Source organism: Sparus aurata, chromosome 13 (assembly GCF_900880675.1).
Source record: "Sparus aurata chromosome 13, fSpaAur1.1, whole genome shotgun sequence".
Lineage (NCBI taxonomy): Eukaryota > Metazoa > Chordata > Actinopteri > Spariformes > Sparidae > Sparus > Sparus aurata.
In genome coordinates, this window is record NC_044199.1 from 892,219 (window position 1) to 915,296 (window position 23,078).

The window sequence follows — 23,078 nt, forward strand, 5'->3', positions numbered from 1 at the left end:
GATTTTGATGCTAGCCTCAGAGTGCCCCTGCACTCCATTAAAAATAAGCTTGCCCGAAAACGAAACTACGGTAAATCTTAAAAGTGCCTCATTCGTCGTAATTATGCATTTACACGAAGGTTTGACTCATATTCAATCACAAATAAAACCTTGGTTGCTTTGTGGCGAGAGTTTCACTTTAAGGAAGACAAGACAATGCAGTCAATCACAACAAAAATAAATCCTGGGAAGCAGATATAATGACATCTAAAAGCACACAAGCATGTGAAGGTTGAGAATGTCCTTCAGTGACGGAAAAATATCATTCTGCACAAACAGCTGTCGGCCGAATCTTCACGAAGGCTCTTTAGTACTTGTTCAGCTTTCATGAGCTTCCTGGGGCACCTTACCAGAAACCCACGATGCAGAGCTCTCTCTTAAAAAAATGCTCCATAATGGCATTTATGAAAAATGGGGGTTATGAAAGTAATAAATGCAAAGACATTACAAAGGAACATTCTTGTGTTGCACAAGATCTCAAACTCAGATTCATCCAGCGTGCTATAATTTTGGGTCACAGCAGACGTGTAGACTCATACATCTGTCCATCAGCAGCAACACTAAATTACAGGTCTCCTGTTTCTCCCGCTATGACTTCGGAGTATTTTATGGCATAGTCTTTTAATGAGGGCTGAGAACTGTTGTCCTCTAGAATATTATTTTCTAGTGAGTCAGCATGGGCTCTTTGAGGCACTCCTATTTCTTTTTTAACAGCAGAATCAACATTATGAAAACGTTATGAAATTATCCACAGTCATTCCTTCAGCCCACAACTGAGGAGTGTTTCCGATGACCCCAATCCCATATTTCACATCAGTAAATACTCATCATAAGAACAAGACATCCCTATTGTCTGGGTGGTTTATAACACAGGGTTTGGACCTGATTCACCAACCAGAGAACAGAATAACGTGTGGCTGCTTTTTTATGGCTCAGTGAAACTCTGAGAAAACTTTTTCCCAGTTTTCAAAATATCTGAAGCCAGTGCAACAGTAACTTTCATTACACTTCCTACAAGGAACGTTTCACTGGATATGAAAGAATCTCATTTTAATACTGATGCTTCTTTATGACCAACATCAGGAAAGTAAACCATCAGCGAGAAATGTGGTCATTTCTGCCGTCCGGCCCTCCCTCTCTTCTTTCTCCTTTCTCGAGCCACTTCCACACCAGCCACCAGATGACTGATGACCATGTAGCCAATGAGATTTCAAAGCCAGCAATAACACGTTTAAAGCTCTAAATTGGAAATAATGCAACTTTAAATAGCTTTATGCATTCTGGTCTTTGAATAGACCCTAACCCTATCCACCTTCCAGCATTTGTTTTACATCCACAAAGTTAGTGTCAATAAGCAGATAGAGAACTAGAATGACCTTATGCTTCTATTACTCTTAAGCAGGAGTTTTCTAAGGTCACAAAATGGCTTCTTTTTTATTTCCTTATAAGAACAACTGTTAAGTGTTCATTTTCAGAAATGTTGTGTTCTGTTTGAACAAATAAGACTATATGATGTGCACACGTTGAGTTTTCCAGCTGAAAGAGGCAGTCACTGGTCATCTGTAGGATTATTTTTGCAGAGCTTCTGGAGGCTTGCGAAAAAAGTCTGGTCACAGCCTTTGAATGGAGCACAAAACCACGCTTGTGCTCGAAATGGTTCAGCAACAGCGTTGAATTATTTGGACCAGACTGGGATAAGCTTTTTCTGTGAGTCACTAAATTCAAACTATTTCTTGTGTTCAGGAGGTGCTGAGGGGTCTCGCAGCCTCAGGAAAGAAGCTGCTCTGTAGTCTGGTGGTTCGGCACTAAAACAAAGTTCACTTTGGTTCAGCCTCTGCATGCTTTGTTCAAAGCGGCTGCCAGAATCAACATAAAACCAAAGTCCCTTGCAGTCGCTTTAATGGCAGCCTCTGCTTCTGTGGGCGGCTTTGTTTTATTTTTTGGTTTGTCTGCTCAGTCATAGTGACTGTTGCTGTTTATTAACACGACTTCCTGTGTTGCACTGCTCCTGGGAAAGATCCACCTCACAGTAGTTGTTCAGGACACAAGTGTAAATGTTTAATCACCTGGCTTTAAATTGGATTGAATCTGAAAACATGCGTGTGAAATGCTCCCCACAACCAGCCCTGATTTATGTTTGGGAGAGTGTTTTTTCACAATATTCAGCAGGAATATTCAAAGATTGTTTCAACACTCATGGTGCCGTGTGTCCTTTATCACACAGAGAGAAACTCTGCTCTGAGCTTCACTGTGTCAGCTGTGTAATTGAATTTCCAGCAATGCACCCAGCAGAAAAAGTGGGCTGTAAAACAGCATTGGAGGCTGAGACGAGCCCATGTGGATTTCTCACTTGCTCTCTCTGATTCACCGCTCCTCTACTTGGCTTCAACTTCCCTCTCTGTGCCCAGTCTCTCCCTCTCTGTCCACCACTGACTACGTTTACACGCACATAAAATACAATGGGATGGTGACAGTTTAAGATGTTATTGCCAATCGAGACGACAAACACTTGAAGAATATCCTCTCAGTGACTTAAATGTTCACTGTTACGGTTACTGATCACCTGATGCATGTTTTATTGCCGCAGGGGGCTGAAGGCTGAAGGCTGAAGGATGAAGGCCAAAGGATGAAGGATGAAGGTTGAGGCTGAAGGCTGAGGGCTGAAAGATGAAGGCTGATGGATGAAGACTGAAGGCTGAAAGATGAAGGATGAAGGATGAAGGATGATAGATGAAGGATGAAGGATGAAAGATAAAGGATGAAGGATGAAGGCTGAAGGATGAAGGCTGAAGGCTGAAAGATGAAGGCTGACGGATGAAGGCAGAAGGCTGAAAGATGAAGGCTGAAGGATGGAGGATGAAGGCTGAAAGATGAAGGCTGAAAGATGAAGGATGAAGGCTGAAGGCTGAAGGATGAAGGCTGAAGGATGAAGGCCAAAGGATGAAGGATGAAGGTTGAGGCTGAAGGCTGAGGGCTGAAAGATGAAGGCTGATGGATGAAGACTGAAGGCTGAAAGATGAAGGATGAAGGATGACAGATGAAGGATGAAGGATGAAAGATAAAGGATGAAGGATGAAGGCTGAAGGATGAAGGCTGAAGGCTGAAAGATGAAGGCTGACAGATGAAGGCAGAAGGCTGAAAGATGAAGGCTGAAGGATGGAGGATGAAGGCTGAAAGATGAAGGCTGAAAGATGAAGGATGAAGGCTGAAGGCTGAAGGATGAAGGCTGAAGGCTGAAGGATGGAGGATGAAGGCTGAAAGATAAAGGATGAAAGATGAAGGATGAAGGCTGAAGGATGAAGGCTGAAGGCTGAAGGATGGAGGATGAAGGCTGAAAGATGAAGGATGAAGGCTGAAGGCTGAAGGATGAAGGCTGAAGGCTGAAAGATGAAGGATGAAGGATGAAGGATGAAGGCTGAAGGATGAAGGCTGAAAGATGAAGGATGAAGGATGAAGGCTGAAGGATGAAGGATGAAGGCTGAAGGATGAAGGATGAAGGCTCGGCTTGCTCATTGTTCCCCCCAAATAAGTAAAATCAGACATGTACAATATTTTGGATTCCACATTAAAGAACGTGTATACATGTGGTTCCCATCATGTATTTATCCTTCATCTATGCTGGGGACTTAAACATTTATGATTACCTTATTTAAGATTGTATGATTTAAAATGGTGTTTCCAAAATTACTCTGTGAAGATCAGAATAATACATGTATCTCAATTGTTTTGGACATGAAATGATCTTTGCGCTTGCATGCACAGTGACTCCAGTAAACAAACACAGCTTCCACTTGCTTACTTTACTTTAACCACTGTCTTAAAAGTGTCCTGACCAGAACTGTGGGCCTCTCTTTTGTGCATGTGACACTACCCAACCTTAAAAAGTGTTGTCTAGTCAACACACAGAGCCATGCGTCACAAAACTGCAGTAAAAATCCCAATTGAGACATACAACATGTCCAAAAAAGTCTGTATCTAATTCTGAATATCCAGAGGGAGTATGTACCGCATCAAATAATAAATAAATGTAGTGTTATCGCTTCCCTTTTCTCACATTCCCACCTACTCTCAGTCACTTTTACTCTCCTTTCTCTATTGTCTTGTCTTAATGACCAAACAATCCCAAACCTTCACACCCATGAACCCCTGCTGCTCCACCTCCCCTCCCCTTCACCAGCAGATCATTTCAGCTCTGCACTATGGAGCCAGAGGTGCATGCCTGTCTCTCAGACATGCCGTACCCTCCTCCTGTCCTGCAGCAGGGCAGTTCAGGCTGTAATTATTTAACCAATATACTGCGGAAAGGTCACATTCCAGCAGTTGGCCTTGTTCTGTCTCTGCTGAGTCGCTATCTTGTCAGTTTTAGTGGGAAATGAAGGAGGATTTATGAACAGTGCAGCTATGTCTCGTGAATTTCTTGTGGTCACTTTTAACCAAATAAGGTGGTTAAAGGATCTGAATGAGTGAAATATATATGGTGAAATCACGGAAAAGTCATTCAGTCATACAGTCAAAGACATTTTGCCATCATCTCTTTATGGTCTTTATTTGATTGGCTTTTAGGGTATTCAATATCAAGTATGAAGTACTTTAGTCTGACTGGATCTCTGTCAATCACCAAAGTCATTTTAAAGGGATAGTTGGTGTTTTTTGAAGTGGGGTCATATAAAGTACATATCTATAGTGGATCTGTTTCCTGCCGTAATCAGCGATCAGCGCAGCCTCAGTTTGGAGCAGCAGAGAGCCGCTCCAGCCCAGACGCTCAGCTTTCTGATGCAGTGAACGGAGTCCAGATGCAAAGCCAATTTTAATCACCTAAAACAAGGCTCACCTAAAAAAATGTATATCAGTTCAAGTATATGTTGTATAGAGAAAATTCAACGCGCTTTACATCGCCGTCAGACCGCCCTTTCTTTTGGCACTACATCCCGACGCATTAGCGCAACAGGTGATCTGCGAGCGGTGAAATACAGTGCGAGGCACAGTTGCTGGACGAGAGGTTTATGCACGCAACTCTGTTTACTTTCGATCAAAACAAAGCTTAACAATTTCAGACACAGACCGTAGAATCTCCATATCCCCACGCATTAATGCAACTGCGTAGGGATACAGAGGTACTAGTGGATTTAACCAGGAGAGAAGATAAATCCACTTCTTCACCCTAAAAGTTTAAAAGTGATCTTTGAGCTCTCCTACTGTTGGTCAACGCTTACCGATCCAAGCAGAGTCCGACGTGACGCCAGGGGTTCATTCTGCAGAGGGTCTGGCTCTAGAGAGCCCCCTAGTGGCAGAAGTTACATGTTATATGTAATCGTACGCTGCAGATCAATTACCTGTCAGAGCTACTGCTTTTCATCACACTAAATTACTTTGTACATACTCTAATGTGTTTGGTTTCGAAAAGGGAAATGTAAGCTGAATTTGGGTTCATTAGGGTGCAAGTGGATTAGTGTGGGAGGGTCCTGTTCTGTGCTCCAGCAGCTGTAGAGGAGCTCCCCCAGTCTTTATGTGTCCTTAAATAAATTTACTATCCCAATGTGGACAAACCACTTAACGCTCAGCCGCTCAGCTTGATAAATGGATGGATGGTTTCTACTGCAGGCTGGAGGGAAAGGGAGGGCTGTCGCATGCTTGACTGGATACTATAAAACACAACCAGAGAGAGAAAAAAAGTGCTTCTCTGGCTGAATTTGTGAGAATCTTGGCTTATCTGACAGGTCAGATCACTGTGGGACTGATTCCTGTTTCTGCTGCATCTGCAGTCAACCCCGAGCTCCAGGAGAAGGGTTGTGTTGTCTGCTGCCCTAAAAGGAGCGAACTGAAGAACCAGCTGGCAGTTGTCACTTGTAACCGAGGCCGAAGCCACACAGTGTTCTTCATCTGAGAGGACAGGATTCAGAGGTTGCCAGATGTGCTCTGCACTTTCCAGCACTCCAACCAAAAGGGACCATCTAATAGAAATGTGGGCAGCGGCTGACATTTCAGTTTTTCCTCGGTTATCCCCCATCTCCTTCTCTTTCCTCTCTCAGTCATTAACTGTTTAGACGGATGATTTCCGCTCGACAATGTTGACAGAAACATGTTGCTCCTGTCCTCCGCCAAAGGCAAAATCATCCATCTTCCCATACAGCACCAGTCCACACGGTGACATTGCAGAGTAGAAGATCATTTTCCGACCCATGAACGGTAAAAAAGCACAATATCGACCTGTGAAGTGCATTTCTAAAGGTCACCCTCTGACTCACTGTATGAACAAGCCTCATTGACTTTGACGGCGCTCTATAGGAGCAGTGAGTCGATCATTTGAACTGTCGTAAACCTGTCATCTGTCCCTGTGACTCCACCATGCCAAGCTGAGCAGACCCACCAGAAATAGAAACAATATGTGTTCCTGGACGAGCAGCAATGAATGACCTTGATAATAAAACATCAGTCAAGTTTTTCAACTCGATTCACTTAATGAGGCCGAGAGCAAAACCCATAAGCAGCCTCTGCTAACGGTCACAGCGCCGGCGGCTGATTAGAAAGTGACTAATGTTCAACATTTCCTGTACAATTATTCTGAACGTCACAACTCCCATCCAACGTCCTCTGTGGAAAATGGGCTGAACCTAACCCTGACCCTACTGAACATATTTTGTTGTGAGCAATTACAGTTAATACATCATTAGACTTGACTCTAATGATGTAGTAAACACATACATCATATGAGGATCATGTCTCAGAGCCTAACTCTACATATACACAGCCCTTATTGGTCAGTTGGTCAGCTCTGCTCCTCTGCTCTTTTCTAATGAGGACACTGAGCTGACTGAGCTTTATAGTAACCTCAGGACTTTATAATGTAGAGCCTTCCATGTGTTCCTGGAAAAGCAGGTTTTTGCTTCTTCTGTCTGACAGGCTTAAAGCACTGCATGGATCCAGGGTATGTGAATGAACACATGCATGTTTTTTATTTCTGTATTCATGCTGTTCAGGCAGTCTTCTGCATTTGTGTTTATGGAAAGTGAAAAGTGAAGGTGGTTCTAAGGGTTGTGTCTCTGGTGAGGTTTGGGTTTCCTTACCTGCTGATGCTGAGTGCGAGCTGCTGAGTGCAGGTTTTGATCTTGTTCTGAGCCTCCATGTGGGTCATGAGCTCCGTGCTGTCGCCGTTGATAGCCAGGATGGTGTCGCCTGGACACAGGTCACCTTGGGCAGCCTTGCTGCCCGGTGTTACCTGGAGATAACATTCACACACACGAAGAAAAAGAAAAGAAAGAGCTGTTATTAGTGGTGTCAAACCGTCAGTGAGGAAGACAGACAAAATCGTCTGATTTACGCGCTGTTGCTTCGGGCAGCACTCAGGTTTACATGTTCAAACACCAGCAGCAGCAACGACACCAGGAAGTGAGAGACCACTGAGAGTTTTGGAGGAGGCAGAATATTTGGATAGAACTGGGACATTTTTATACGCCTGCCTTTTTTTTATTTTAGTAAAAGAATGTTCAATTTTATGATCACTCAGACTAAAGCCTGAACGAGTTCAACCTCAGTTTGCATTCGAACCTTGAACCTCAACAAAAGTCTCTGTGTAATGTCAGATCCGTCTGCAAACCTCTGCTCATGATGTCCTGGTAGCCTTTCCTGCCTTTAGCTTGGGTCCTTCTGATTCTGTAAAACACATGCCCACCATGCTTTAATTTAGAGGATTATCTTTTAGCCGCTGGACAGTAAGCAGGTTCCTCTCTGCGAGCCTTCACTCCAGAAACACACTGGTCTGTGGACACTCGAGCCCCAGGGGAAGGCAGAGGGCCGAGGACGGGAGGAAGAGGGGAGGAGGAGGGGAGGAGGAGGACAGGAGGGAGGACAGGAGGACAGGAGGGAGGACAGGAGGAAGAGGGGAGGAGGAGGAGGACGGGAGGAGGAGGAGGAGGAGGGAGGAGGACAGGAGAGGGGAGGAGGACAGGAGGAGGAGGACGGGAGGAAGAGGGGAGGAGGACAGGAGGAGGAGGAGGAGGAGGAGGGGAGGAGGAGGAGGGGAGGAGGACAGGAGGAGGAGGACGGGAGGAAGAGGGGAGGAGGACAGGAGGAGGAGGACGGGAGGAAGAGGGGAGGAGGACAGGAGGAGGAGGAGGAGGAGGAGGGGGAGGAGGACAGGAGGAGGAGGACGGGAGGAAGAGGGGAGGAGGAGGGGAGGAGGAGGGGAGGAGGACAGGAGGAGCAGGACGGGAGGAGGAGGGGAGGAGGACAGGAGGAGGAGGAGGACAGGAGGAGGAGGACGGGAGGAGGAGGAGGGGAGGAGGAGGACGGGAGGAGGAGGAGGGGAGGAGGAGGGGAGGAGGAGGGGAGGAGGAGGGGAGGAGGACAGGAGGAGGAGGACGGGAGGAAGAGGGGAGGAGGAGGGGAGGAGGACAGGAGGAGGAGGACGGGAGGAGGACGGGTGTGCTTCACCTTCACAGACACAATAAGTAACATATGATAACAATTTTCCATATTACACACAGACACTTACACCCACACACACACAGACACACACACACACACAGAGGATGTCCCTGATATTACCGGGCCTGCCTCTGACTGGCCTCATAGAGGGTTAGAACCAATAGAATCCTCCAAGACATCCACAGTCAAACAGTCACTGTCATCTGGCAGCAAGCTGCAGAGCACAGTACTCTGCTAGCATGAGACTAAAATGTAATGAAATGCGAACAAATGTCATCATGTCTCCGGTCCTCTTTATGCTGTCAAGCTAGAAGGCAAGAGTATTAGAGACAGAGAACTGCCTCATAGGCCTGTAAAAATGGCATTCACTCTTGATTAAAGGAACGTTTCACTCAAATATGAACATTTGGTCATTATCTCCTCACTGCAATGCTGATGGAAAGTTTCTGGAGCTTCACAGCAAAACACAACTGAAGATTTAAATAACAACAACATAAAATGGCTTTTTACAGCCAGTCTGGTGTTGTCCAAGTGTCTGCTGCCCCAAGATCCCAAAGTGACTTAAGAAAAAGTCATTCACACCCTCAGTCGAGGGTTTCCAGGTAATGAAGCCCTCGCATGTCAAATGTGGGTGATTAATCTCTGTCCCGTCATCCAAGTGTTTAAGCAAATAGCTCTGGTGATGCTGGTGATGCCTCTCACCTTGACAGCTGCACATTAAGATGTGTTGAAATAACACTTACTTCACTCACAGATATAAGGAACCTAATCCAAGCTAAATTAAGAAACAACTGTCTAAAAGTTTGGAACAAACCAGAGACAGAGGATCTGTTTGTGCAGGAGGAGCAGCCTCGCTGAATGGGAGGAGCCTCTTAAGAGCGAAGGCACACAAGTTCACGCTCCATGAAGCACTAATAGCTGAGTCGTGTGGTTCAGATGTGGAATTCCTAATTTACAGCCTCTGACCGCCCCAATGTTCCTGACTCAGTTCCGGTAAAATGAGAGGTCAGAGGCATTGTGGGAAATGTGGGAAAATGTGTGTGTGTCTCAGGAGGAACGTAAACTCAACACAAGTGAGCAAGAATAATTTAAAGTCAGTTAAAGACTGAGTCACCTTTTCATCTGATAGGAAATGTAACCGCTTCTTATTTGTTGACAGCCACTAACTAGAGGTTACTTGTTACACTGTGTGTGTGTGTGTGTGTGTGTGTGTGTGTGTGTGTGTGTGTGTGTGTGTGTGTGTCTTGGGTTTGTGCCTGGGCTGCGTCACTATGGACTGAAGTTCAGGAACCCCCAACACACACAGAAAGTGAGTTAAATCAGCTCAGGGTCAGGACATGAATAGTAGTGCATGGCTCACTCACACACACACACACACACACACACACACACACACACACACACACACACACACACAGCGGCGGTATGCCAAGTGCCACAATGGCCTGACTGAGGTCGTCACTGGGGGACAAACATTCCCGTCTGTAAGGAAATGCAAGGATGGTGTCGAGTTACGTGGCTCAGACAGAATCACAAACTGCTATATTTACACTGCTGATGTCATGACTTAAATCTATGGAGCTTTCATGATGAATGTCATTTTCTAATTAGGTTTCTACTCTGTTGGCTTTGAAGACCAAAACAACGTTTTATTTTTGTCTTCTTACTCACACGAAACCACTGGTAGTAACAAACAGAAACACCGTCCTTCTGCTGGCTCGTTTGTTGAGAAGAAAAAAGTCAGAAATGTTTGTGAGTTTGTGAGTTTGTGACTGCGGCTGATCAAGAGTCATCTTGGCCGAGGTAGAGGACGGAGCAGAAGTTGTTGTGAATGATGAAAAGTGGTTTCTAAACCACTGTGGAAGTGGAGAACAAGACAATAAATTCAAGAAAATTGGCCAACTTTGCTAGAGATAGTAACTTAAAATGAAGTGGAATGAAATCAAACCTGCTTCTACACAGTGAAGCTACTTTGAGCAGCAGCAGACATTTGGGTCTTTGTTAAAAATGACTTGGTTTGTTTGAATAAACGTTTTGTTGTTTTTCAAAGAACCATCTGGACAGAAGCTGCTAGAGGCGTTTGGATAACTCCGGGCCAAAGAACCTTGGCAGGTGATTGGGCGAACTTTCTGTCTACCACTGTCAACTTCAGCCAATCAGATGAACAGTCGGTGACACTCACATTACTTTTAACGTACTTGATAGATTCTTAATGAATAACTGTCAAGACTGAATCACTCTCATATTCAACAATGCACAACATGTTGGTAGTTTTTATAAAGATCAAGAGCTGTAAGATGTGTCCGTGATGGATTGGATGGTGCAGAAAGCAACTTCACTGCTTGTTGGCAAAATCTAAACAGTGACATGTTTTCCAGAAGAGGCTTCTCCACAAACAGTGACATAGTTAATTGCTAACAGATAGAGCGGTTAGCAAATGTCACACAGAGTCATCGTGTGGCACGCTGAGGTCTGATGAATGTGCGGTCTCAAGGCGGGCGCTTGTGTTTTTCTGCATGAAACAAGAGCACGGCAAAGACGTTAAGTGATAAACGCTGCAGCAACACTTTCACTGGAGCGTGACATCAGCCTCAGGGCAAAGTCTTCTGTCATGTCCTCACTGTGTCTGATGTCTTCCTGTTTTATCTGACACCTAAGCCATAAAGTGAGCGCACCCCAGTGTCTTCATACAGTGGTATGTAAAGCACATGTCCGATGAAGATCCAGGATGATTATCTTACAGGGTTGAGTGCCCAACGCTGTACTTTTGTTTATGACTTTAGCACAGTTTGCTTGTTAGCTAAGTTAGCCGTGCTGCTAGCTGGAGAGTTGGTATTTACACCACTAGCAGACTTTTGGACTGTTGAGAGAAGGAGGTTTTCACCACATTCTGTTGATGACTTTAGTTGTTTAAGTGAAATTCTTACATTAAGGTAATGTGTGGCGTGTCTAGGTGAGAGGGAAGTTTAATTGCATCTATCTATCTATCTATCTATCTATCTATCTATCTATCTATCTATCTATCTATCTTTCATCTATCTATCTTTCATCTATCTTTCATCTATCTATCTGTCTATCTATGTATCTATCTATCTATCTATCTATCTATCTATCTATCTATCTTTCATCTATCTTTCATCTATCTATCTGTCTATCTATCTTTCATCTATCTATCTGTCTATCTATGTATCTATCTATCTATCTATCTATCCATCTATCCATCTATCTTTCATCTATCTTTCATCTATCTATCTGTCTATCTATGTATCTATCTATCTATCTATCTATCTATCTATCCATCTATCTTTCATCTATCTATCTATCTATCTGTCTATCTATCTTTCATCTATCTTTCATCTATCTATCTATCTATCTATCTATCTATCTATCTATCTATCCATCTATCTATCTTTCATCTATCTTTCATCTATCTATCTGTCTATCTATCTTTCATCTATCTATCTGTCTATCTATGTATCTATCTATCTATCTATGTATCCATCTATCTTTCATCTATCTTTCATCTATCTATCTGTCTATCTATGTATCTATCTATCTATCTATCTATCTTTCATCTATCTTTCATCTATCTATCTGTCTATCTTTCATCTATCTATCTGTCTATCTATCTGTCTATCTATGTATCTATCTATCTATCTATCTATCCATCTATCTTTCATCTATCTTTCATCTATCTATCTATCTATCTATCTATCTATCTATCTATCTATCTATCTATCTTTCATCTATCTTTCATCTATCTATCTGTCTATCTATCTTTCATCTATCTATCTGTCTATCTATCTGTCTATCTATGTATCTATCTATCTATCTATCTATCCATCTATCCATCTATCTTTCATCTATCTTTCATCTATCTATCTATCTATCTATCTATCTATCTATCTATCTATCTATCTATCTTTCATCTATCTTTCATCTATCTATCTGTCTATCTATCTTTCATCTATCTTTCATCTATCTATCTGTCTATCTATCTTTCATCTATCTATCTGTCTATCTATGTATCTATCTATCTATCTATCTATCTATCCATCTATCCATCTATCTTTCATCTATCTTTCATCCATCTATCTATCTATCTATCTATCTATCTATCTGTCTATCTATCTATCTATCTATCTATCTATCTGTCTATCTATCCATCTATCTATCTATCTATCTATCTATCTATCTGTCTATCTATCTATCTATCTATCTATCTATCTATCTATCTATCTGTCTATCTATCTATCTATCTATCTATCTATCTATCTATCTATCTGTCTATCTATCTTTCATCTATCTATCTGTCTATCTATGTATCTATCTATCTATCTATCTATCCATCTATCTTTCATCTATCTTTCATCCATCTATCTATCTATCTATCTATCTATCTATCTATGTATCTATCTATCTATCTATCTATCTATCTATCTATCTATCTATGTATCTATCTATCTATCTATCTATCTATCTATCCATCTATCTTTCATCTATCTTTCATCTATCTATCTGTCTATCTATCTTTCATCTATCTATCTGTCTATCTATGTATCTATCTATCTATCTGTCTATCTATCTATCCATCTATCCATCTGTCTATCCATCTATCTATGTGTCTATCTATCTATATAGATATAGATCTATCAGGATCACAGAGTGTGAATGTGAGGTGTCATGTGACCTGTTGTCATGCTTGGTGTAGGCTCTGTGTCGATCCCTCCCACTGTTCAACACTCATACAGCTTGAACTTTCTCACTCAGGTCTGCTGTTGTGTTCAATGCACCAGTAAGCCCTGTTATTTATTTCAAATAGGTTTATAAAATTGCAAATCTGCGCCTATTTTCTGTCATGGTTATGACTGGCATAACAAGCCAAAAGCACTTGATAGCCAAGTCCCACGCTGCAGCCGTAGCTAACGTTTGCGCTAGCTGTCTCACCAAATCTTCCCCGCCTGGTTGGTATTTATAAGCTTTATGCAAGAAGAATCTGTCACTCGTACAGGTTCCTCATGTGTGAATTCCACAGAGACGCTGTCTGCTGGGTGGGAGCTCTGAGACTCAGCCACGGAGAGAGTAATAACTCCTGGCAACGTGTCAGGCGCCTTTGTTTGCTTGCTGGACCTGCGATAGGAACCATGGTTATGACCTTCGTGACGGAAAGCCTGGGGTGTGAGGTTCTGACTGGTGTGTGATTATCACACTGAGACAAAGAGACTGAAGCTGCCAAGAGCAATGAGCAAAACTGCAGACTGGAATGGGAACACGTGGACATGGGAGAGTCACGTGTCAATTAATTGCAGCCTGTAATCCATTTGTGTAACTCCGGGATGTAGTAATCACATTACTCATCAATGTCAGTCATCAAAAAGTGCGTAGTAGTCCCTTTAAACCTGCTGTGTAATCCGATTAATAACAATTAATAATTGTGTTCAGGTTCTCTGAAGAGTTCCACAGATGTCATGCTTCAATATGTTGCGCATGATCATAAGAGCATCGCAAAAGTCACATTTCATATCATTTACAGCCAATACATTCAATAAAACACGTGTTTGTTGCAATACGTAGACAACATGAGCTCACGGGGAAAGCACATGACTGAATAAAATCCATTTCAAACCACAAGAGAAGATCTGCAGGATGCTTTATCAGATGTAATTAATAGTAGCAGTATATTCTGACTTTCTGGGTTCAAATGACCAGAAATCTGCTCATCGATCACAGAGAGTCAGTTTCATCCATCAGATAAACCAGATGAGCAGGAAGAGCGCAGCAACAAGCCAAGGACTCGCATTGTTCTCCTGATCAGGAACAGGAAATTCTTCGAGAGCGCCATCTGTTATCTTCCGCGGGGTTTGCTGTGGCGATGCAGCTCATAGCATCTGTACTTCTAGCCTGGAGAAGAGGAGCAGCCTACAGCGGTGCCGGTTTAACATCCCATGTGGCTTTGAGGTCACATGTACATCTCTGGTATGTGGCGGACGCACACCCACCCACCCACAACCCACATTAAAGTGACAGAGGACACTCAGCACATTTGATGTGTAGCTGCTAATGCAATCACAGTTAGAATGTGATTCTTGTTATATCAGCTTCAGAAACATGAAATTATCTGACCTGACCTTTGGAATGGTTCCATCTGTCCACAATGTGTAGAGCTCATTTCATTGCTACTCATCCAGAGAAGGGTTCATTAGAAAATACAATAACCCTTGATAGAGAGCATACCTCCACCAAAGTCCCCTTTAATTAATTCAAGCCGAATCAAAATTAAGATCAAGATTAAACATTTTTCAATTGGATCCAGATTGTTACTCGGAGCAGCATCAAACCGTATTCACTACAAACTAGAAATGATCGAAATCTTGCAACCTTAAAGCCAGCGGGGAAACAATTCCTGATTCTTTCCTTCATCCAACAAACCAGCCGACCGACCAACAAACGGACAGCAGAGAAAACATTTCCTGCTCGGCGACATAATGAGCTACAGATGGCCAGTGAACAACAACATGGAGCTTTATGAAGAAGAGCTTTCAGATTCTGACTAAATACCGTTAAAGTCATCTTTCCCAACTCTAGATTCAAAATTATTTTCTTTCTTTTATGTGATAATTAATTATCAGTATATTTGATTTACGACGGATGGCGGTAGAAACAGTCTGACAGAACAAACAGTTGAAGTCACTGGATCGGGCTTGCTAAAGGTTGTTCTGTCATTCTTTGGCTTTGACAGTTTTCATCGAGGACCTCGACATTTTAAGCTTGAGAGTTGAAAGCTCACCTGTGTGTGGCAGTGGGAGGGGCCTCTAACAAACAGGTGCACAACTTCTAAACAGATTTAAGTGACATGGCCAAACACTCACACAAAAACACACACACACACACACACACACATATTTCTGTCATATTTGGAAGGCTGTGCACATTTGAATGAGCGTGTGGCTGCTTCCTGGTGGTAGCTATTTGGAATTCAACCTTTTCTACCCAATAATCAATAACACTCGTGATATCAATTAATAATGAAACTGTTTTAGTCACAGCTACACTTTGTGGTTTGAATCAAAACCTCTGTAAAACAAAACCTCTGAATTCACTATCTGAAGTTGCCTGAAAGCTGCACAAAGCATTTTCCTTTATGCATCAGCAAGACACAGCACACATCATGGACACAGTAAAAAGGTGTGAAGAGGGAAGCCGGACGGTGGTTCTGTGCGCTGCACAGGTCATTATTTACCCAACACTCACTCGTGAATTCCTGTCGAGAAGACGGACTGATTGCCAGTTGGCAGGACTGACGGGCTTCCTGCGTCACCTCCAGCCTGCATGTGGGTCTGACATCGATTTACAAAAGGGCTTAAACCACGGCTGCCATATTCAACGCATCCTCTCTAAATGCTTCTGCAGCTACATCAGTGACTTTATTATGTTTCTGTGTCTTGGACGCTCATTCTTTCTCAGGCTCATAAAGTCATTTAACAACCTACCACTGAATGCACACACATCCACTACAGGGCGAACGTTTCCAGAGTCAAGCAGACACGCCATAAACTGGCTGGAGTCCTGATGGGCTGGCAGGGGACTAATGGCTTATCCTGGGACATTATCACCTTCAGCCAGAAAACCAGCTGCTGCCATCAGGACTTGATTTCTGGTATTTACAACTTTCACTGCCTCCAAGTGCAGGTGCTTCATGGCATCTACTGTTATATATGCAGGATGACGTGGAGGGAGAGGGGAGGTGATCTGTCCATCATGGTGAGGTCAAACATTGAGGTCTTGTCTTAAGCCTAATCTTCTCTTCTTGACCAGGTATTCAGAGCCAGCAGACACACTAACTCCATTCACACAGTTCTGGCCTGTATGTGATTTACAAGACAATAAAATGTCCCCTCCAGAGGCATTCTGGATACTCTAAGACATAAACTACCCCCTCTTCCTCTCCCTGCATCTATCTCTCGATGTGTCACCATTCAACACATTGTAATTGCCGTCTTGGGCGCACACTGTACTCCAAGAATGCAGCAAGCATATGATGAAAAGCCAGTTTAGGAGATACTCCAGTGCATCAGCAGCACTGCATCACATCATGTCTCAAACTCAACATGCAACCAGCTCCCGGGAGGATTTCTCTCCCACCATTTCCGTTCCTTATCCCCAGAAAGAGACAGCAGAATAAAACAATCATTGCGCTCTGCCACTGAGGCACATTTTGTGTTGTCAGCGGATGTTTCAGAGTGTGACATCAATGGCTGGTAGAAAGCAGGAAAAAGTCTTCGAGAGGCAGAGTAACGCTGGCTCTTACTGCCAAGAGACTGTGTGTATTTATGCCTCTGACATTACATATTTTGATAGATATGCTCATATCTCACCAGCTGCTTCCTTCTCTAATTTTCAAGCCAAGAATGAGGAATTAGCCGAAACTCCCCTAACCACTCTGGCAAGAGGCGGCAACAGCAACCTGTAATTAATTTTACTGACACCATCACCGCTGAGTTACACTATGTTCAGAATGCAAAAGGCTTCCCTGTGCATGCCGTGGTTCTCATATTGGCAGTCAAGCAAGTATGCACCCAGTGAACTGGCAAAATTCAGAGATTGTGATTGATATTGAAACATGCTGTGTACATCATACAATAAGTTAGCTTGTGATGCATACCTCACGCATCTCAAGCTCTGAAGTTGCACGCTTCGACTTAAAATTAAACATGAAATCCGTGTGAAATGCCGTTTGCTGCTGTGTGGATTTTTCCTTTTTCTAAATGATTTCTGGTCCGGATCACGGTGGAAACTCCGACACAAAGATCAACAATACAAAAAGGGGAACAAAAATCTGACTTCATCAACAACATTTCTAACAAATGGAAGACATTCAGGTACAATGAGTGTTGAGTTTACTGATGCCATGTTGCATTTCTGCTAGGGTTGCGTACCAATACTGGCGCTTGGAATTTGGTATTGGTACCCTTTCCAGTTCTTTTTTCTCTATGTAATAGCTAAAAGTCAACTTCAGTTGTAAAAAATAAGCAAATACATCAGACATCGCTTCAAATGAAGAAGCTGTTCAAAACCGGGAGCAGCTGGAAAAATGCACTTTACTCAGCCTGGATGACTTAATGAAGAAACTGATGGAATACCAGCACAGTAATTTATCCTGCATAGCTGCACCAAGGCCTAACAGTCCCCTTTAATACTCACTCGTACAAACTGGCAACGTAACAATCCATGTTTTTTATAACAATGATAAAAAAAGAAATTCCTGGATCCACAACAAGCTTTAGCGGGGTGTATTCTGGGCTGAGACCCATCCCCCATCCACGTTTCATGGAAATCTTTTCAGTACTTTTTGTGAGATCCTGCTGACAAACCAACAAACTAAGAAATGCATATAGCAGCAAACATAACCTCCTTGATGCAGTTAATAAATAAATGTCAAAAGGGGCATTAATAACAAGCAGTAGGGCAGCAATAAGCCATCGCCTCATCAGCTCTAGCTGATTTAATGAATGTACTGTCTGTTTTGCTGTCACTACAGCAGTGATTGAATAATGTAATATTTCCCTGTAATTAGTAAGCAGTTGGTTTCATTCCAAGGTTAGAGATACTAAAACAGCTTATACACTGTTTTAGGGTACTGAAGAGCAAGTTGATGAGGACTTTTGGATGCAGCCAGCAGCATCTATGCTAAGATAACGACAACCAAGACAGCGACAAAAGCCCAGTTATCTCCAACACCAACTTCTCCAACTACCGCAGCTAATGAATAAAGATGCTGAGGCCTCGCCGCTCACAGTGTTTGCTATTAATCACCTCGACTGTATATATGTACATATAAATATATACCAAGCACCGGCTGCAGGCATGCTCACGTTAGCTGTGACCTGGCTTGCAGGCAAACAGGTACACTCTTCAGCTGAGATATATCTAATGTTTGTCCTGTCTGCTTTGGTCTTTTACATGACAAACATTGCGCTGACGCACTGTGACTTGTTTTGATGTGCATTTCCTTTGTCTTTTCTCTAAAAATATGTGATGTGTAAAACTTGGTAATGATTGATTTTGTGTATGTCTTTTCTGATGGACAGCTTCAGAGAGATGACAGGAAACAGGTTGAGAGGGGGGTGACACGCAGCAAAGGGCCCAGGCCAGACTGGAACCCCGGGCCGCTGCAGCGAGGACAAAGCCTCTGCACATGGGACTCTCGCTCTACCAAATGAGCTGATGGGCAACCTGCTAATGACTGATCTAGTGAGAATCTGTATTCAGTAGTAGCGATGTTCATAACTAAGTTGTAACCCTGAAAAGTAAAGTTACTAAATTCAGTAACCTTTCACTTTAGTCTGGAGAGGCCAAAGTGCTGAGACCTACAGCCACACAATCTGTTGCCTCACAAATGAGGGACACCCCTACATACCTAACCTGTATGGTTATAAAAAGAGAGAGCACTTCAGGTGACCTTCGAGGGGTTCATCTGCTCCTCTCACAGACGTTAATCGCCGGCCGTAAATCTAAAAATTACACCACTAGTTTGAAGTGCGAGGGCCCTGTAGTTAAAGGGTCGGTGTGGGGCTGGTGATACAGCTGAGCACGACACCTGGAATCCCTCAGCAGCACCAATGAGCTCTGATGAAAAACAAATGTCAGCGAGCCGCCCCCCTCTGCCTTCCCCTCCTCATGCTCCTTCTGCAGGCCCTGCAGCAGGACCGGCCTGGACATATATATACATATATACATACATACATATATATATATATATATATATATATATATATATATATATATATACATATATATATACATATATACATATACACATATATATATATATATATATATATATACATACATACATACATACATACATATATACATACATACATACATATATATATATATATATATATATATATATATATACATACATATATATATATATATATATACATACATATATATATATATATATATATATATATATATATATATATATATATATACATACATATATATATATATATATATACATATATATATATATATATATATATACATATATATATATTACCACAACCACCAGTGATATTAATGGTTAACTAACACATTATAACTAAATAATAAAGTAAGTATAAAGTAATCATAAGAAAGTAAATTCTGACTGAAAGCAATAAATGATTAATCGATTAAGAGTTGGGTTTATTCACGGACTTCCACATGCAGGACACGCTGAGTTCTGAGCATCATGTTGGGTTCTGAGTTGTGGCCTTGGGTTCTGTGCTGCAGCTCTCAGTGTCGCTGATGGTCAGCCGGCTGCACTGACTCACTAAACTGTGCTGGCACCTTCAGCTGCCAGGAATTAGACAGCACCGTCTGAGAGGTTCTGAGTACAGCTCCGGCCGGTCCAGTCAGAGAGGCGGAACACCTCGGCACCTCTTCTTCTTCTTCAGTCAGTGTTAGTGACGTTCGTGTGTGAGTGATGACAGAGCGCGAGGGACCCGCACACGTGAGACGTGAGACGGGCTTCCACCTACCCTGGAGACGGTTAACGGTGTGCTGAAGTCGCGTCCTCCCACCAGCCGAAAGCCCCACGGAGAGGGTCCCTTTAGCGTCACGGTCTGCGGCATGTTGGCCATATCGAAATCGGACAGACAGATGACAGACAGACAGGTAGGCAGACAGGCAGACAGGCTCAGCGAGGGTCCGAGCAGAGAGATCACACAGCGTGCAGTAGCAGGAGTCCTCCGCCCAGCTGCTAGGCAACGCGGTCCCGTCTGAGAAACTGTCGTCCTCCGCGGATCCAGCTTTAAATAAGCAGGCCGCCTGTGACGTGTGATGACGGGCCGTCCCGCCCGCCTCCAGCCGCTGTGTGAGGCTGCAGAGTGGGAGGGACGGAGCTGCAGCGCCGAGGATCCAGGTCCTGGTCCTGGTCCTGCTTAAAGGGGCACGACGTAGTCTGGGACATTCAAAGTCAGAATAGTAATATTTACAATATTAATGAGGTAAAAATATGAGCTCAGAAATATTTCTCTTCATGAACAAGCTGTTCTCAGAGGACTCCCAGAACTCTGTCTGAAGCTCCACAGGTGGCAGGGTCCGCCACATATCAATACAGTGAGTCAGTCTGATTTTGTGTCCTTTATTCAGTTCATTCAGTCGTGAGGTTTAGTTTGTTTGTGCATAAAACACATCAGAAAATATTTCACAGCAGGGATTTAATGTAACTAAGTACATTTACTCAAATACTGTGCTTTAAGGGGCATTATGTAGTTTTGGGGTAGATATTTAAATAAGAAGAGAATGAACTTTAATGACTAGAAAAACAATGTGGCGGACCCTGCCACCTTTCCAGCTTCAGACAGTGTTCTGGGACCTCATTTTTCTCTGAGAGCAGTTTGCATTATCACCTCATTCATATTGTAGATATTAAAATTGGGACATTGGAGTGAAAGTATGAAGTGGCAGTAAAATGCAGATAGGATACTTGAGTTAGTGTGCTGTGGAGGTGAGCGTGGTGGAGAGGTGCAGGAGCTCAGGAGAGCAGCGCCAGGTGAGTGTTTGACAGAGCTGCACCTGGTTACTAATCACTGTCTGCCTTTATATGCAGCAGCGTGCTGGAGCTCAGATGGAGGAGGCAGGGGAGCACACGGGACAGAAGACGGAGAGAGCTGCAGACGAGACGCACCAGCCACGGTCGGTCCCTGGAGAGCATCACCTGGTCATACTGGTGTGAGCTTGATAAAGAGGCTTAAATCCAGAGCTGTGTGCGTGGTGATTACAGAGGTAACTCACAGCCACTTGGAATAGGCTATATGGACACATTTATGTCCCAAGACTGAAAATCAGCTTATATATCGACAGTGTCGGTATAACTGGGGTGAACCAGATGCAGTAGCCTATATATTCCATTCTCAGCTGACCAGATGGGTGGTGTGTGTTTTTTCTCTTATAACTTGTAATAAATGTATTGTCTTTCAGTTCCCCTCAAGCAGTTTTTGTTTTATCCCTTGCTGCATCATCAACAAACACACGGGTAAGGCTTCACCATCACATATGAAAACCTAAATGTCTAAATGAGCAAAAATAAAATAAGCTAATCATGAAGGCCAACGTAGCTCCATATGTTAACAAAAGCCTTAAACAAATCCTGAGTAGCAACAGAAAACACATGATGTATGAACGTACTAGCTCGTATTTTAGTTCTCTCATTGATCAGCAATGTGGCCAAAGATTCAAAGATACCTTCAACACTGACGTTAGCTTGTTTTATATAACCTGCATTTGATCTAAAAACACAATACTTTGGTTCAAAAGTTTTGGTCAGTGGTTACTCAGACAGCCATGTTAGCATAATCTTAATGCCAGCGCTAAGACATGCTAATGTTGAGCAGGTGAAATGTCGTCATCTTGGAGTGGTTGCATGCTTATATTTGTTAATTAGCACCAAAGTCTTCGTCAAATTCCGACTTGACATGATGGTGGCGCTAAATGAAAAGTCTGGATCATCAACATTGTTACAGTTCTTCCTGTGGAGGACAAAGTAACATGGCAGTCTGTCTAACAGTTGTTGAGACATAAAATAAAAAGATTTACAAATAAGACTGACATTTCCATCCATATAGCCGTACTGCCAGTGTGACTGATGTGTTACTGCAGAAGGGCGATCAATAAAGGAACATCTTATCTTGTGCTGGCCTTCAAGGGTTGACCTAGACGTGCACTTAAAGTCAGTAACTTACTGTTGAGTGTCTGAGGAGTCCTGATCATCCTCTGCAGTGAAGATGTTGTGCTGCAGTTTGGACGTCTCACTGGCAGAGCAGACCTCCACCGTTTGTCGTGGATATCCCAGTATCCTCTCTGCCCCACTTCTTGATTCTTTAATTTCCCCAGCCAATTAGAGAGTGACTCACCGAGCTCAAGAACGATTCTTCTACTGCAGAGGGAGTGATCTCATCTAGACATTCCTGGGAATTTGCCTCTCAGACATCTGCAGGCATGTGGGGCTCTGTCTGAAGGTCTGAGTCAGTTTGAGTCAGACACTAACCTATCCCAGTGGCTGTGTACAGACAGTGGCACTGATGTCACACCAGCTCCACATCAGGTGTCTTCAGTGCATCATCGTGGTGGTGTTTTTATAAAGTTCGCACAATGAGCTGCTGTGACGTTGACACAGTAAGAAGTGATGCACATGGTCAGGATTAAATCACCAATCCTGGATTCAGATAAATGAACTCACAAGTAATCAACTGCATGCTGACATTGTTAACTTTTCATTGTTTTGTCCTGTGTCTCCATAATCCCATAAATCTTCACTTGTTTAATGGCCAGCTTGCAGGTAAACAAAGCAAGCGTCTGTCCTCTCATCAGGTTTCAGCAGGTGTCACCAGACAGTCTTTACTGACTGCCCATCACTCTGTATCCACATCAAAGCATGACTAGCTGGCGGCAGAGAGCGGATGAGAGCCTGCAGTCTGCTCAGGAGATTTATGCAGCAGATGAACAGGCTGACATTTCGGATATGCGTCTTCTTCAAAGCCTGTTCCCAATAAATCTGAGTCAGACTACAGAGAGCTCCCGTCTCTCTGTTCTTTCCTCCCCAGACAGCGATCATTCGACAT

At 43.1% G+C, this 23,078-nt stretch overlaps 1 protein-coding gene across 1 annotated transcript in view; it reads right to left on the bottom strand.

Moving 5' to 3' along the window:
• pdlim4 (PDZ and LIM domain 4) overlaps positions 1-20,252 on the bottom strand; it is a 56,197-nt gene extending 35,945 nt beyond the window's left edge. The window contains exons 1-2 of the mRNA XM_030438556.1: positions 19,995-20,252; positions 7,104-7,255 (exon numbers count right to left, since the gene is read on the bottom strand). Coding sequence (XP_030294416.1) covers positions 7,104-7,255; positions 19,995-20,096 — 254 coding nt within the window. The 5' untranslated portion in view covers positions 20,097-20,252. The remainder of the gene's footprint in view (positions 1-7,103; positions 7,256-19,994) is intronic.
• Positions 20,253-23,078: the final 2,826 nt, after the last annotated feature.